We start from the raw sequence: 15,587 nt of genomic DNA, 5'->3' as shown, positions 1-15,587 counted from the left end.
CATAAAATATCGAAATAGACTATATTTTATATTTTGGTTATAAAAAAATATTTATTTGGATATATTACCTTTAGTTATGTACTTTTAAAGGGTTATCTACTTGAATCTTATATTTTTGAATTTGAATCTAACAAAAAAAAAATAAAGGATGAAATATTATATAAATATAAATATAAAAAATATTTATAATAATATTTTTTTTCTTTACAAACCCTATTACAAACAATAATAAATTTATTTTTTATAAAAAAAATTAATAACAAAGTTATATTACATATTTTAAAAATATTATATATAAAACTTGTATATTAACTAACAAAATAATATTTTTCTAAAATTTAAATAATTTCTTTTTTATTAGCACATCGCGCGAATCTATGTCTGGATTATCTCAAAAGTTAGACTCAACACCTTGTCATGATATGGAAAACAACTCGAACAAATCTTTCAAGGTGCCACAAAAATTTAAAACAAACAATAGCAAACACTAATGAAATTCATAGTGTATGACTAAGGGGGCAACTAAAGATTAACTTTTCAATCTAAGTTGAGAGTCTGGAAAAAAAAAATCCTAATTTCCTTGATCACATTTGTAACATTCTTTACCCAAAATACATAATTAAAACAATTTGAAAAGTTTCTTAATTAAACAACATTTATTAAAACATTTTTTTGTGAGGAAAGAGTAACACATTCAAAATAGTTTTGTTATCTTTATTAATGGGCTTAGGTAACCTTCAAGACTACACTATAATAGGAAAAATATTGACTTTGTAAAGAGTTTTCACTCATTTTAAAATCTCACTTGGAGTAATTCCAATGAGAATTGTTTGTCCCATAAAGCAACTCAAGTCCCAGTTTCTTACTATTGGAGGATTCTGACGTGACAACATTATTTGCTTGAAGAAGAGAGAAAGTTGCTTCCTCAAGCAACCGTTCCCTACCAGATTTCAAGCAGATTTTATTGAACATATTTGGGAACGTTTCAAAAATAATAATGATGAAAATTAATTTCGTATAATATTTATATATTTACTATTGCTTTATTTTATTTTTAATATCTACTTATTGTGTATTTTTACTCGTAATTTATTTTCTTTTATCGTAGTGCAATTATCCTTTTTAATAAAAATTTAAATTTGGTTCATAAATGATTAGAAAAAAAATTTTAAAAGTTGGATTTCTTAAAGTTTCTTACCATTGGAGTAAATTTGTGTTTGAGTTGCTTAATGTTGACATGACACACTAGAGATCACTTTTTTCATTTTTTAATGCATGAAGCAACTCAAATGAGTTGCTTGCATTAGAGATGCCCTTATACACTGCCAGTGTAAAGTTTTTTTTACACTGGCAGTCAATCAGAGCCATTAATAGTGCCTTTTCATTTGTTCATTTAATTAAATTAAAATAAAAAAGGTATTATTAACGACTCTGATTGACTGCCAGTGTAAAGTTTTTTACACTGACAGTGTATAGGCGATTAACTCAAAGTTTTGATGTTTTGTGAGAGAAAACTCTCTCTACATTCTATCAACCACCCTTGGTTCTTATCTTCAAATTTTCTAATTCAAAGTGATGAATCTTTCTTAACTTATCAATCCTTAGGGATTGTGGCATTGTTCTATCATTTCTTACATTAATCCAATTTTCCTTTTTGATTTCTTTATTTTCTTAAAAAAATTGTCTATGTGTGAGATGCTGAATTTATATGTAAATGGTTCATATTATTTGAAATTAGAGCATTAGCTCCTTGAAATTTAGGTTTGAGATTTTTATTTTGTTCTTTTTCTTCATTTGTGTTCATCTTCTTTATACCTTGTGCCATTCTGTTTTATTTCTTTCCATATTGTTTTTTTTTTAGATTCCTTGTTCTCTATTTGTGCCTTTCTCATAATCTTATTTGTGTTTAGCATCTAATTGCTAGTTAAATTTTGAATTCTTTTTCAAAATAATTAGGTTATAATAAAGAGGACAAAAATTGTTGGAATCATTACATTCTGATCGGAAAAAACAAGTTGTGAAAAAAAGGAAGATTCAAAAGTACATAAACAACATATGCACAATTTGTTATTAAAAAAATGGCAAAGCAAAATTTTATTGAGAATTGAAAGAACTCAATTCTTTTCTTTTTGTGAAATCTAATCTTGTATATTGTTCATTATCTTATTTGTATTGTATTGTCTATCTTATTCTTGTTTTTTTCTTGTTGGCCTTTTTGTTCATTAAATTCTAAGTCACTTGATTAACTCCATGTTATCTTGAAAAGAGTTATTTATAAGGTTCTCTCATAAGAACTTATAAGAGGGCATTGAGTGATGAAAGACAAGTGTGCACATTATAGAAAAAGCCTTAAAAAGAGAAAAACACGTGAATTTTGAGTGATACACTAAGTTCAATTGGAATGAAATATGAGTTTTCTCCTTTCATGAGAACTTCCTTTGTTTCTCAAGTAAAGAACTAAATTTGATCTTATCAATGCAACTTGCGGTGATCAATCGTATGACTTATCACTCACCTTCTCACATTTTTCTTGAGTGTAACATCAATATCCTTCCCTAAAGAAAAATTAAAATATGTCTAAATCTAAATTATTCAAGGCGATTCATTCCTTTCCATGTTCATTTCACAATATCTCATTGACTTACTCAACATGGTCATGCATAAATTGTCTTACTCAATCAAGATGACCCATACAAATACTACTAGTTGTACAAAGGAGGTACAAATCTCATCTGTATCACTCCCATTCATCTTCATAATTCATTCCATGTCCAATAACTAGCTTTATAATCATATTACATGTGACTTTTATTGGTATTAAAACATAAAACTTCTCTATTAAGAATCATAGTGATTTTATATCAAAGGACTTTATAAGTATTGTCACATCGAGACATGCTTATACCTTAAATATAATTTTCTATGTAATGTTATGATGGGTAGTCACTTCAGTACATCTTATCCATAACGACCAGGGGTTTATTCACATACTAGTCATAATGTATTATTTGTGTTCATATTGACAATAATACTTGACTAAAAATATTAACGAATAATATAAACTATTATATGAACTTTATCATGTCCAATAAATACATAATAACTTAAATACCTCTTTATTAAAACCAAGCAAGATATAAATATAAACCACACATAAAAAAAGTATTGGTTTTTGAATATTGAAGAACAACTAAGAAAAAATTTCTCAAACTTCTAAAATGGCACAAATGTATTTAGTATTTTCATTATCAATATCAACTTTCAGTATTATTGATTTAGTGATCATGTTCATGTATTTACCAAATATAGAAAATTTACTATTCTTGAACTTGAATATGTACAAATGTTGATTTGTAGTAAGAATTGTTTTCACAAATTTCGCCCCAAAGTTGTAATAGTAAGACTTTGTATTAAATATTTTTAAGATCGCGTAATATTTGGATAATCATCTTAATATAGGTGATCTAACACTACAACACAAATGGTATTTAGTAACATTTGCAAAATGTTACTTAATTATGTATAAATGTTGCTAATTTGTTTTAGCAACATATTATCAAATGTTATATATAGTCCATGTTGCTAAAGAATTTTAATAACATTTTTGCATAATTAGGTAACATTTTTTAAATGTTACCAAAATAGTATTTTTGTAACATTTTAATAATTTTTTGTAACATTTTAATAATGTTGCCAATATTTTGTTAATCTTATAAAATAATAATTAATTTTAATTTAAATATTAAAATCAATTATTATATTTTTATGTCTCTTAAACTTCTAAGAATTCCGTAAGTTTTTAGGGAAAGACATTTTTAGTTAGTCACCACTAATTATATATAAAATATCAAATTTCATTTATCTTAAATATAACTATATGAGTATATATACTCTTTATAAGTCATTAATCTATTCGATGTGGGACTTTAATTATGAGTTACAATTGAGAAATATACTTTTTTTTACTCGATGTGGGACTTTGATTTTAGAAGCATTATAGTAACATTTTTCAAAAAAATGTTGCAAAATAACTTGTGTAAAAAAAATTTACTCGATATGGGACTTTGATTTTGAAAACAATTAGAAAGAATAGTATTGAAATAAAAAATGTTACTTTATCTATAATGACATTTTTCAAAAAAGTGTTACAAAATAACATTTATTTAATATATAGTAACATTTTAACAAACGTAAACAAGAAAATGTTGCTAAAAGATTAAAATCTAGGAGTGTAAATATGTCTCACTTATATTTTTTTATAATACATGCTTGAATTTGGTGATAAACAATTAGATTTTAATATTTGAATGTTACTCATTAGATAAAATGTTAATTTTATTTTAAAATAAATTTATCTTAATTTAATAATTTATTTATAAAAAATAGAATTGGATTCATTGACTCATGGAGTGAGCTAATCCTTGAAATAAACTAGACCAACTTTTCGTAATAAATAAATTTCTTAAAAGTTTAGGCCTATGGGGGACATTTATTGACTTTCATTCCTAGGAATAATACTTCCAGGAATATAATGATATGAATGCAATTCTGGAATATTTTAAAATCTAAAGTGAATGTGAGAAAAATTAAAATGAACAATAGTAAAAAAATTTAATTATCACATCATGAGATTAACTTACCCATTCCCTTAAAAATAAAATCATGAGAATATGAAAATTATTTCATTCTAAAAAATGTACTATATTCAAAAATAAAATGAGAATATGAAAATTATTTCATTCTAAAAAATGTACTATATTCAAAAATAAAATTTGTAACATTGTAACATGGAAAAACACATTCCTTATTTCCAACTTTACATTTTTTTAAAAACACAAATATTTAAAGTGGACCAAAATTATCCCTAATTCTTAAACCTTAAACGTCCATATTAACTGATCCTAACCCTAGAACTTGGTGGAATTTTTGAAACTATGAATTATTTTTTATATAGACTTTTCTGACCGTGTGTTTTACCTTAACTTGCTAGTGAGGACTAAATAAGGGTGAAATGAGTCATTTTGATAGTTCTACTAAAAAAAAAGGTTTAACTTGTGAAATATTGGTTATTCGTAAGAATATTTGATTTTCAAGAATAAAGTCAACATAATTTTGGTCCACTTGAAGTATTTTTGGCTAAAAATTGGCATATGCATATATATATATATATATATATATATATATATATATATATATATATATATATATATATATAGGGAATGCTAATATACTTTTATCTATTTTTTAGTTAGAGTATGTTAGCAACCTAAACTAAAATTTTAGGATAAAAAAACCACTAATTTCTTTTGATTTGGTTAATTTGTATAAAGAATATTATAGTAATTTAATTTAATTTTAAATAAAAATAAAATATTTTTTCTCTTTTATTAACTTCATTCTCTAAGTCGTTTCTCTCTCCTATTAAATTCTTTTTCCAACCCCTTTCTCTTTCCTATTAAATTCTTTATCTAACTTATTTATCTCTCTTCTATTAAATTCATTCTTTAACTCATTTCTCTCTCATCTCTCATGATGTCTTCCCTCTCTCTCTGAACAAATAAAAAATTAGTTAATAAAAAAAGAAATAAATTGAAAAATGAAATTAATAAGAGAAAAAATATTTTATCTTCTTTTAAAATTAAATTAAATTACTATAATATCATTTGTACAAATTAACCAAATCAAAAGAAATGAGTGATTTTTTTGTCCTAAAATTTTGGTGTAAGTTACTAACACACTCCAACTAAAAAATAGGTGAGAGTATATTAGCATTCTCCATATATATATATATATATATATATATATATATATATATATATAGAGGAGGGTTCAAACGACACCGGTGTAACTTTTACTAAGTGTTACACCGCTCAATAACTTCATATTAAATGTGAATTTTGAAAATCCAACCGTTAGATTGAAAGTTCATATCTCTTAAATCATATATATCAAATTTTGTTAAAATTGAACAACAACTTGAAGGTAATCAAAGCGTTCATATTTTAGTATATTTTAAAATGTATATATTACGTCAATTTTGTTTTATGAGAATGAAGTATCAAATCATCTTAGATTAATATAAAATTTGATATATATGATCTAAGAGATATGAACTTTCAATCTAACGGTTAGATTTTCAAAATTCACATTTAATATGAAGTTATTGAGCGGTGTAACACTTAATAAAAGTTACACCGGTGTCGTTTGAACCCTCCTCATATATATATATATATATATATATATATATAAAGAGAGAGAACGATAACACCACAACATGTACGGCAAATAAGTTTGTTAAACATGTCCCAGCTGAGTAAGGAATGTTATGTTTTCTTATTACGTAATTCAAAATAATTATACAAGTATTTGTACATGAATTGTAGCACATGGTGAAACTTGATTATCAATTGTCAATGATGAAACCCCAATACACGTCTTCTATCATTAACAAATGACCATATTAAAGGACTTGCTCTCCAATCCAATAGTTCTGTCAAAGTACTGGATCACTCACATTGACACAACTGTTTTGGAACATTCACTCTCTCTCATCCATTTGTTTCTCTCTCTAGTATATATATAGCCTGTTTGCTTTTACGTTTGAAAACTTGGACGTGATTTTGAGAAACAACTATTAGTTACTTTTGCTGCGTTATAACGTGAAAATAGGGGAAAACGTGGATCTCAAACGTATTACCAAACACGCACATACTTACATACTTACTACCGATACACCACCTCAAAGCACGCAAGTTCATACAGAAGGGCCCAAAAACAAGGACCCAAGTGTCCTCAATATGACTCCGAACAACAAATTGTGTTATTGACAAGCTCTAGTATAGACATTTTTCCACGATTTTACAATCTTATTTTACATCAACGTATTATTTTGGGGCCTTTCCATTTCTCCCCTTTTCTTTTTTGTTCAATAACATAAAAAAAACGATTGACAGTATTTTAGGAGTGCTCTAGAACACCGAAACCCAAAGTCTAAATTTATTAATTTCGGTTATAGCTCATAGAAAAAATCTTGCATCAATGCGTTTTATACTTGGCCTATGTTTGGTTGGATGGATGGAAAATGTGAGGAAAGAAAAAAAATTGAACTTCAAACTGAAGAAAAAGTGAAAAGAAAATAATATTTGAATTTTTGTCTCTGACTGCCAACTTTCCTCTCTGTCATCCTTTCACTCTCTCCAACCAAATAAAAGAAAATATATCATATTTCACGTTTTCCTTTCTCTCTATCTTCTTTTCTTCCATTTTCATCTCTTCCAAACATAGGGTTAATTCTAACAATCAAATAAACTAACTCGTCAGTGTCTAGTTTATAGAATCTGCAAGCTTCCGGACATTAAAATTGATCTAATCATTGTCTAGTTGATTAAGCTATTTGGTCATTTCATCAATGGTATTTCTCGGCAAATCCTTTCTTTCGCCAAGGGCAATAAAGCATTTAATATTACAGTGCTAAATATAATCTCAAGCACATTATCGACGCTAAGGTGTTCATTGTAGATACACCATTGAAAAATTAATTACTTCAATATTAATAACTTGAATAGTAGTGATAGAATGTAGTCCCTTCACCAGAGTACCAACAAATTATAAGACCTAAAAAGTTGTTCCCAAGTTATATCAATTGACCTGCTTTTCTTCTATACTGTACCTCTGCAGGAGTTTTTGCTCGTGCCGATTGGTCAGCACTAGATGCTTTAGCATTCAATATATGCTTTCTAATATGAGAAATTCTATTGATATTCTCGGAAATTTAAGTGTGTTGGTATTGTTATTGAGAAACTCTCTTCCTCGGTGTGCTTAAACTCATTTAACTATTGGCCCAAAAAACAATTGTAGCAAAACCCTTATTTCTAAGGATGCCCTAGCAACCCTCTCGTAATATCAAGTAGTCTGTGATCTGCACATCAGGGACAAAGGTTTCCATGCGTTGTTAGTCTTGGGAATGAAACAAATAATTTGTATCAATTGAAAGTACAGATAACGAATCAATCAACAAGTTTCAATCGGAGGAAAATAGGAAAACAAATTATGGATGCAAAATTATTGTTGCAGAAATTACATTGAAGTAAATAATGAAAAAAGTTACACAGGCTTGGCACGAACCAAATTTGAGAACAGAGGAAGAAAAGGTTACCTGACCTGGAGGGTACAAGTGGTGAATTTGGCACTACTAATTATTCCTCAATAATGTCTACAGAATCTGGTTCTATTTGTGTAAATAATGACCTAAAATGTTGCATTCGACTGACATATGAAGTTTCCCAAGAAAGAGATTCAGCATTGCAATATTTTGACCACTGTAACGCGGTGGGCGGTAATGCAGACTCAGCCTTCAAAATGACCTGTATAGTAGTCGAAATTAAAGTCAATAACTTCAATTAAATTAAAGATTTAATTTAAAACAGAAAGCATCATATCATACCTGTACAAAGTGACAGTTATGCACAAATCCAATGGCAATAAGTCGGTGACTTGACTGAGATAATGGTGGTCGACCTCTAAGAGGGAAAAAGGTCATGCTCTCTTGTAAGGATAAAGAGACTAGGACCACGTTATATCTTGAGGCAATAACATAACCCATATCTGGTATGGTCATCCACTTATTGACAGATGCTTGCTTGTCAACATACAAAGATTGCCTTAATTCAGCCACTCGATCATTGCTACCAAAGATTTTGGCATAATAATCTTGCCACTGTTGAAGCTCTCTAATCAAATCCTGACGTACTAGAGCCCACGATTCCTCACCCATACCAAGTTGAGCTGCAACTGCACGATAACCACAATTCGCATCTGCTTTCACATCAATAATGTCTTCAATAAATGGATGGATCTCAACCGGAAATTGGTCTATCATTGGCAGAACACTCCTACATTTAGACTCATGGACTGATTTTTGAGATGAAGGGTGAGCCAATGTGCTATCATGGGCAGGATGCAATGCATCAACATTCTCCCAGTATGAAGAATCACATCTAGTTGATTTGTCTCTTTTTAACACTGGACCCTCTATTGTTAACATTTCAGGAGGTGGACACAATAAACATGTATCAGGAAATGCTAGTTCATGCAATTTAGCCTTCACAATAACTTTCCCAGCATAATCAAGTTCTTGAAATAGCTTGTGCAAAGCATCTATTTCATGTTGCAAGGATAACTCAGACCCCTCATTATTCATTCCTGGGTCACTAAAGTGTAACTTCCTCCAATGAACATGAATTGCCTGCAAGGGAATTGGATGACTCACCATACCGTACCTACCAAGTTCACATGCACAAGGTAGCCCATGTGTAGTTCTAACTGTGCAGCCACATATAGAACTATCAATTCCAACTGTCTTAACTCGATCATACTCATCAGTTATATGACCCAACGCATTCCTTGATACAAATCCCACCAATTTGATGTAGAATGAAGTATTATGCCTATGTTCCACAACATTTATGCTTTTCTCAAATGACTCCTTAATCTCTGTGTGTTGCAATGTAATCATGTTGTTCATAGCATTCCAATAGCTACACATATCCTCCTTGTCATCTTGAAGTAATTTCTTCAACCTCCAATGTGTTGCCTCAACCCTGTCAAGTAATAAATAATAATAATAATAAAATTATTTATAATAATAATTAATGTAATAAGTAGTATAATAATAACTATTAGAATAATTCTATAACAAATAATTATAACTAACAGTAATAATTATAATATAATTTTTGCAGTAATTATTAAAAATATAAGTTTGAGCATACCTATTGGTGGTTGTATTACCCAAATGCATCACTTGATTTGTCCATGCAGTGACAAATTTTTCCTTGTGTGGAATCAGCCATGTATTTTTCACATAATCACTAAAACCCGGAAAATCTGAGCAAACTTTTTCAAACAATGTCAGATGCTGCATATAATCACCCTCATTAGGAGAATTCATAACACTATCCCATGCATCGAGTACTAGGTCCTGCTTCTCCTTTGGTTGAACTATTGACTTACATTTAGCTTTCACAATCTTGCTGATACGCAAACGACATAACAAATTAGAAGAGCTCGGAAAGACCACCTTCACAGCATTCATCAGAGCAATGTCTGTGTCAGTCACAATCACTTGGGGTACGTCATTGTCTTTGACAATCAGTCCTCTTAACTTTTGTAGTGCCCAAATGAAGTTATCAACTCGCTCTGACTCCATATAAGCAAATGCCACCGAGAATGTCAACTCCGTTGAAGTAACACCAACAATCTCAAGTAATGGCAACTGATACCTGTTGGTTTTATAAGTAGTATCAATAAGCAAGACAGTGTTGAAAGCACCCAGAAGTTTAATGGCATCTAGATGTGTCCAGAAGATATCTTTGATAATATCAGAATCGTCCACCTTTCTATGCCAGTACACATACTGATCATGTTCTAATAATCTCAATAGTTGTCGCATTTCTGAACCTTTTCGAGAGGATCGATAAGCTTGTCGAGCATTGTAAATCTGCTTGATAGAAGTGACATTATCCACATTATGATCTTTCAATGTCAATAGTATGTCTTTTGGCTTCACCATGTTCTTTGTCAAATCATCAACCAAAGACTTCTCTTCAGCACTCAACCGACCAGCGTATGGATGACCCACTAATGTTTCTGCCAAGTCATGGTTGTGACAACCACTCATTACCTTAACAATCCATCCTTCAGACTTTTTCAAAGCTTTTCCCCTTAGTCTAAAAGGACAATCACACTTTCTGCTACCATTCACCTTGCGGGATATTGCATTCTTGTGTGGTCTTCTATATTTTCCACTTCTATCGCAACCCAAAATAACAAATGTCTTCCTTTTATTACATTTTGTAGATGTCTCTGACCTCAAAATAATAAGAACAAATCCATTCTCTTTTGCAACATCTCGAGCCCAATTCAATAGAGCATCTCGGGAAGGAAAAACCTGAAAATGTACATAAATATTGAGATTTACATGGTCACATGGTGATAACAAAATTAATTTATCATTCAATTACCTCTTTAGTGTTGAATGCATCACTACAATCAACAGACTTATTTGTTGCCCCATCAGTTCGCATATGCACCTCCTCAGACGTCTTACTAAAATGGTCTTCCATGTCTAGCCATAAAACAAAAATAAAGAATAATGTTATAACACATGAAAAATTCTATAGAAAAGATTCTAGAAATTTATTTCTGAAACTGTTAACAAAAAATTATTACAGAAATTACTTTCCAGTCCTAAACTAGAACATGAGATAAAAATTATCATAAGAAATCAATGTTCCGCAATGTAAAACTGGTGAATTTGTGTCCACAAACAAAAACACATAATTGCGGAATTGAACCAATGATCACAAAAGTGGTAGCAATAATGGAATCATAAAATATTGGCTTTACCTGCATGCCAAATTTAAGAAGACATTGGAAATATTTTTTAAGAAATACAGCAATCAACAAAGGAACAACCTGATAAGAGAGAATGAAGAGACATTTGAAAGGAGGTGACAAAGGAACATCACAACCAACCAGAGACAGACAGCATTTAAGAAGAAAGACTTACTTTCAATATTGAAATCAATAAGCCAGTTACATCCAGAGCTCCATATTTACCAACAATTTTGGCTGTAAATAAGGGAGTCATGATCCACAATGTTAATATTTCAGATAGACAACGTAAGAAAAAGTTTACACCTTAATAAAAGTACTATTTAATCATAAAATATAATAACTCGGTTACTATTCAATATTAAAATATTTTGAAAAACTAAATAACAACTCGACATGATGGAATTTAATAGAGGCCATGCTTCATTATGCATCATGCAGAGGAACCTTTAAACTAAGGCAAATCGTAGTCTCTGGGAGCCCACCTCCAATGCAGAAACTATGTTAGGCTTCCTATTTTTAAAGCAATTTTGATGAGCTTCAATGAGGTTTCAACAATCGTTGGTTTAGAGAATATAGATAAAAACAACTTTTATCTAAGTGCTTACATGATAAGTTCTTATTTAATAAGTGCTTAATAAGCTATTTACCCAAATCCACCCTTAATCTATGTAACAGACATAATCGTTTGATTGTACAAGCTATGAACAGAAAAAGGTATTCCATTCTATCAACTAGATTACAAGAAAAATAGGTAATGGTGATCTCGACCATTAAAGTCCTATTATAGATTTGGTATCTTTGCAGTTACAAGGGTTTTCACAATAGTCTTTCATTCCATATGCAGGACGTAGATATAGAAACAGATGTCAAGGATATTAGACTGAATTGAAATAAGTTCTATGTCTCTCTCTCTCTCTCTTTCTTCTACTTTTCATTTCTTTCTTTATTTTTCAATATTTATGGAGAAAAAGAAATCAAGTGTCCAGGTTAGTGTGTAGTCTTTTCAGTTGGTACTTACATTTGTGTCTCTTTACAGTTTATACTTCAAATTAAAAATAAAGATAATCACTGTTCCACTTATAACTGAACAAGACTTTTCAAGGGCTTGTACTACTTTTCCTCAATCTGTTTTTCAATTATGTGCCGTAAAAGGGTTATGGCAGGGGTAGACCAGATCAGCTTATATCATTGATAAAGGAGTAGTGCTATGCTAGCCAAATATGATCACCACTTGACTGTAATTAACTAATGCTAGTAGTGAAGTTAATAACATAACCTATATTAGAGGGACAGCTAAGAGGTATTACACATGTGAGATTTTATTAAGGGATTCTTCATAGAAAAGAGAGAGAGGTACAGTTAATCTTTTTGTTCGATAAAGACTTTTTAAAGAAAGAAATAGACAAACTGTTGGCAACATACAGAGAGACCTGCAGTTGTTGTACAGCTGTTTTTATGTTCCCCTTTACTGACTCAACTCTTCCCTCTCCCACGTATCACGATATATACTCCTATTTCCGCATCAAAAGTTGTTCTAGCAGGTTCCAATTGTAGCTCATACATTTGTATTCTTATATTAACCTCAAAGGCTCAAAGGTCAAGTGCCATTTTAATTATGATATCCCATTCTTTACATTCTCCATTTCAACATAGCCTCATTTTATGTGTAGTTTGCTTCCACTATTTTAATCATTTAACTGCTCTAATGAAAGAAATAAGTAACACTACGTCAAAGGCTCCAGGGTGATGTTAAAGCTATGTTCAAACTTCAAAGAGGACAAACAAATAGTTTAACTCAAAAATATTGGTTTTAATTGATAACAGAAATATATATCTCAAACTTGTTACTACGTGCTAGTTACAAAATCATTTGTAAGAACAGTTAATTTTCAAGAATAAAGTCAACATGTCCCAGCTGAGAAAGGAATGTTATGTTTTTTTATCACGTATGTCAAAATAATTATACTAGCACAAGTACATGAATTGTAGTCCATGATGAAACTTGATTAATTGCCATTGATGAAACCCCAATACACATCTTCCATCATTAACAAATAACCACGTTAAAGGACTTGTTCTCTATCTAATAATTTTGTCGAAGTACTGGAACACTCACACTGACAGAACTTCTTTGGATCATTCACTCTCTCCCTTCCCTTTGTTTTTCTCTCTAGTATATATACTTACTACTGACACACCACCTTAAAACTCGCAACAGAAGTTCATACATAAGGCCCCAAAATCAAGACTGAAGTGTCCCTGATATGACTCTCTGAACACCAAATCCAGTTATTGGCATGCACAAGTACAAACATGTTATATTTTCCCATGATTTTACAAGCCCATTTTACATCACACATATTTTTTGGGTCTTTTTCTTTTCTCTCTCCTTTTCAACTTTCTTTAATATCATACGGGACACAATTGACAGTGCTTTAGAACAACGAAATCCAAAGTCCAAATTCATTAATTTCAGTTTTATGGAGCAATAGAAAAGCCCTTGCATCAATGTGCTTTATACTTACTGCTAACGATCCAATAAACTAATTGGTTAATAGAACCTCCATTCTTGCAGACAAATTAAAAATGATACAAGCATTGTCTAGTTTATGATACCCTCAGAAATTTAACGGTTTGACACTGTTATTAAGATACTCCATCTCTCTCCCTTAGTGCACCTAAACTCATTTAACTAGTGGCCCAAAATACAATTGTATCGAACCCCTTAGATATCTACTGGTTTGGTGGTGATCCACTTGTAATATTAAGCATTCCGCGATCAGAACAACAGTGCAAAAGGGTTTCAATGTGGTGTTAGTCTTAGGCTTGACGGTTGAAACAAATAATTTGCATCAATTGTCAGTAGTACAGATAACAAATCAATCAGCATTCTTGTTGCGGGGATTACCTGAAGTGAGTAATGAAAATACATGACACAGGCTTGGCAAATACCAAATTCAAAAACACATGAGAGGAAGAAAAGGAAACCTGAGCTGGAGGGTACGAGGGGCGAATTTGACACCAATGCAATGGAAGACTTCTTCCACTACCAAAACTCAATGCGAGTGAGTGGGGACAGAAGATTCTGCTTATAATTTGGAATTTGAAATGCGAACATACAATCTTGATTGATGATAGTGAATCAGCTAGTTGACGTTAGATTTTGTTAAAGCGTAGGGTTTCTTAGGAGTTAGGTCTGAAGTTTGATTCCAGAATTTGGGGATTTTTGAGTTTTTCAGCCTTCAGAGGTAGCAATTAGTAAAGCGGGGTCGATTGTTAAAATTGGATCGGGCGAGTTGGCCCGCGGTGAGATGTGGGCTAAAAGATGTAAGCAATTGTTATTCGGCAATTACTCGATAAACCGCTTTAAATTACTAAAAGTTCTTTTTTTTTTTATAGAAATAGCAAAATGGACCTGAATTATATGAATATCAACAAAAATATCCTCGTAGGAAAGATAAATACATGTTTATATGGACATAGAGATGGGTATGGGACAGATATAGATCCCAAAATTTAATAAGTGTTGCGGGTATGGGTATAATGATATTCAACGCGTCTCACCCCACAGTAATGAATATATATAATATTGTTATTATTTTAGATATAAGTTAGAGTTGTTGGAGTATTTTTTTTCTAAACTATATGGTAGTTTATTTTAAATTGAAATTAATAATATTAAGAAATTGTGTTACTCATTATTTTGAAAAGTATAAAATTAAAGAGAAGAGAATAGCAAAAAAATTCAATTTCATGAACAAATATCAATAAATCAAACTTGAATAATCTAAATATTAATAATATTCTTAATGATTATGACTTATTTATAAATGATACAATTGAAATACAAACAAAGTTTGAAATAGAACTTTACTTGGAAGAAAAATGTTATCTAAGAGTGCTACTTTTGATGTAACACCCCTCAACATTGATGTCTCAACCACTCCACTTCATAAACCAACACAAGACTTTTCAAAATATTTTGTCCTCTCTCGCGCTTAACTATGGAGTTCTTATGTGATGAGCAATCAAAAAGTAAAATATCTTATTAGTATAGGTAGTACAAATTAATTCTTTTAAGTCATTCTCAACTATACAAATCTCTAGATACCTCTCATTTCAGTGTATTCGAACTCTTAGATTTGACATTCTTAGATGGTGGAAAACAAATGGAATCAAGTATCCAATTT

At 30.4% G+C, this 15,587-nt stretch overlaps 1 protein-coding gene across 3 annotated transcripts; it reads right to left on the bottom strand.

The window, feature by feature from the left end:
- Window positions 1-7,526: 7,526 nt before the first annotated feature.
- LOC109815602 (PKS-NRPS hybrid synthetase cheA) lies at window positions 7,527-14,695 on the bottom strand. 3 transcript variants are annotated; one of them, XM_020380357.3, is made up of 8 exons: window positions 14,386-14,695; window positions 11,570-11,631; window positions 11,407-11,475; window positions 11,022-11,125; window positions 9,771-10,948; window positions 8,444-9,599; window positions 8,156-8,363; window positions 7,527-7,918 (listed from the first exon to the last, which is right to left on the bottom strand). In XM_020380357.3, exons 4-7 carry the CDS (start codon window positions 11,121-11,123, stop codon window positions 8,196-8,198), a joined length of 2,604 nt encoding a protein of 867 aa, XP_020235946.1. In that variant the 5' UTR covers window positions 11,124-11,125; window positions 11,407-11,475; window positions 11,570-11,631; window positions 14,386-14,695; the 3' UTR covers window positions 7,527-7,918; window positions 8,156-8,195. The 3 variants fall into 3 exon arrangements, with proteins under 3 accessions (XP_020235946.1, XP_020235948.1, XP_020235945.1); XM_020380359.3 differs by lacking the exon at window positions 11,407-11,475 and having other exon boundaries at window positions 8,161-8,363; XM_020380356.3 differs by lacking the exon at window positions 11,407-11,475 and having other exon boundaries at window positions 14,386-14,694.
- Window positions 14,696-15,587: the final 892 nt, after the last annotated feature.

This window comes from Cajanus cajan, chromosome 7 (assembly GCF_000230855.2).
Source record: "Cajanus cajan strain Asha chromosome 7, NIPB_CcT2T_4, whole genome shotgun sequence".
Classification (NCBI taxonomy): domain Eukaryota; kingdom Viridiplantae; phylum Streptophyta; class Magnoliopsida; order Fabales; family Fabaceae; genus Cajanus; species Cajanus cajan.
This window is presented reverse-complemented; position numbering and strand designations above follow the sequence as displayed.

Bases quoted from the DNA above. Each gene is read 5' to 3' on its own strand.
- LOC109815602 (XM_020380357.3), bottom strand. From the start codon at position 11,123: ATGGAAGACCATTTTAGTAAGACGTCTGAGGAGGTGCATATGCGAACT. The intron at 10,949-11,021 runs GTAATTGAATGA...GTACATTTTCAG, and splicing joins ATGCATTCAACACTAAAGAG to GTTTTTCCTTCCCGAGATGC. The intron at 9,600-9,770 runs GTATGCTCAAAC...ATTACTTGACAG, and splicing joins GGTAATACAACCACCAATAG to GGTTGAGGCAACACATTGGA.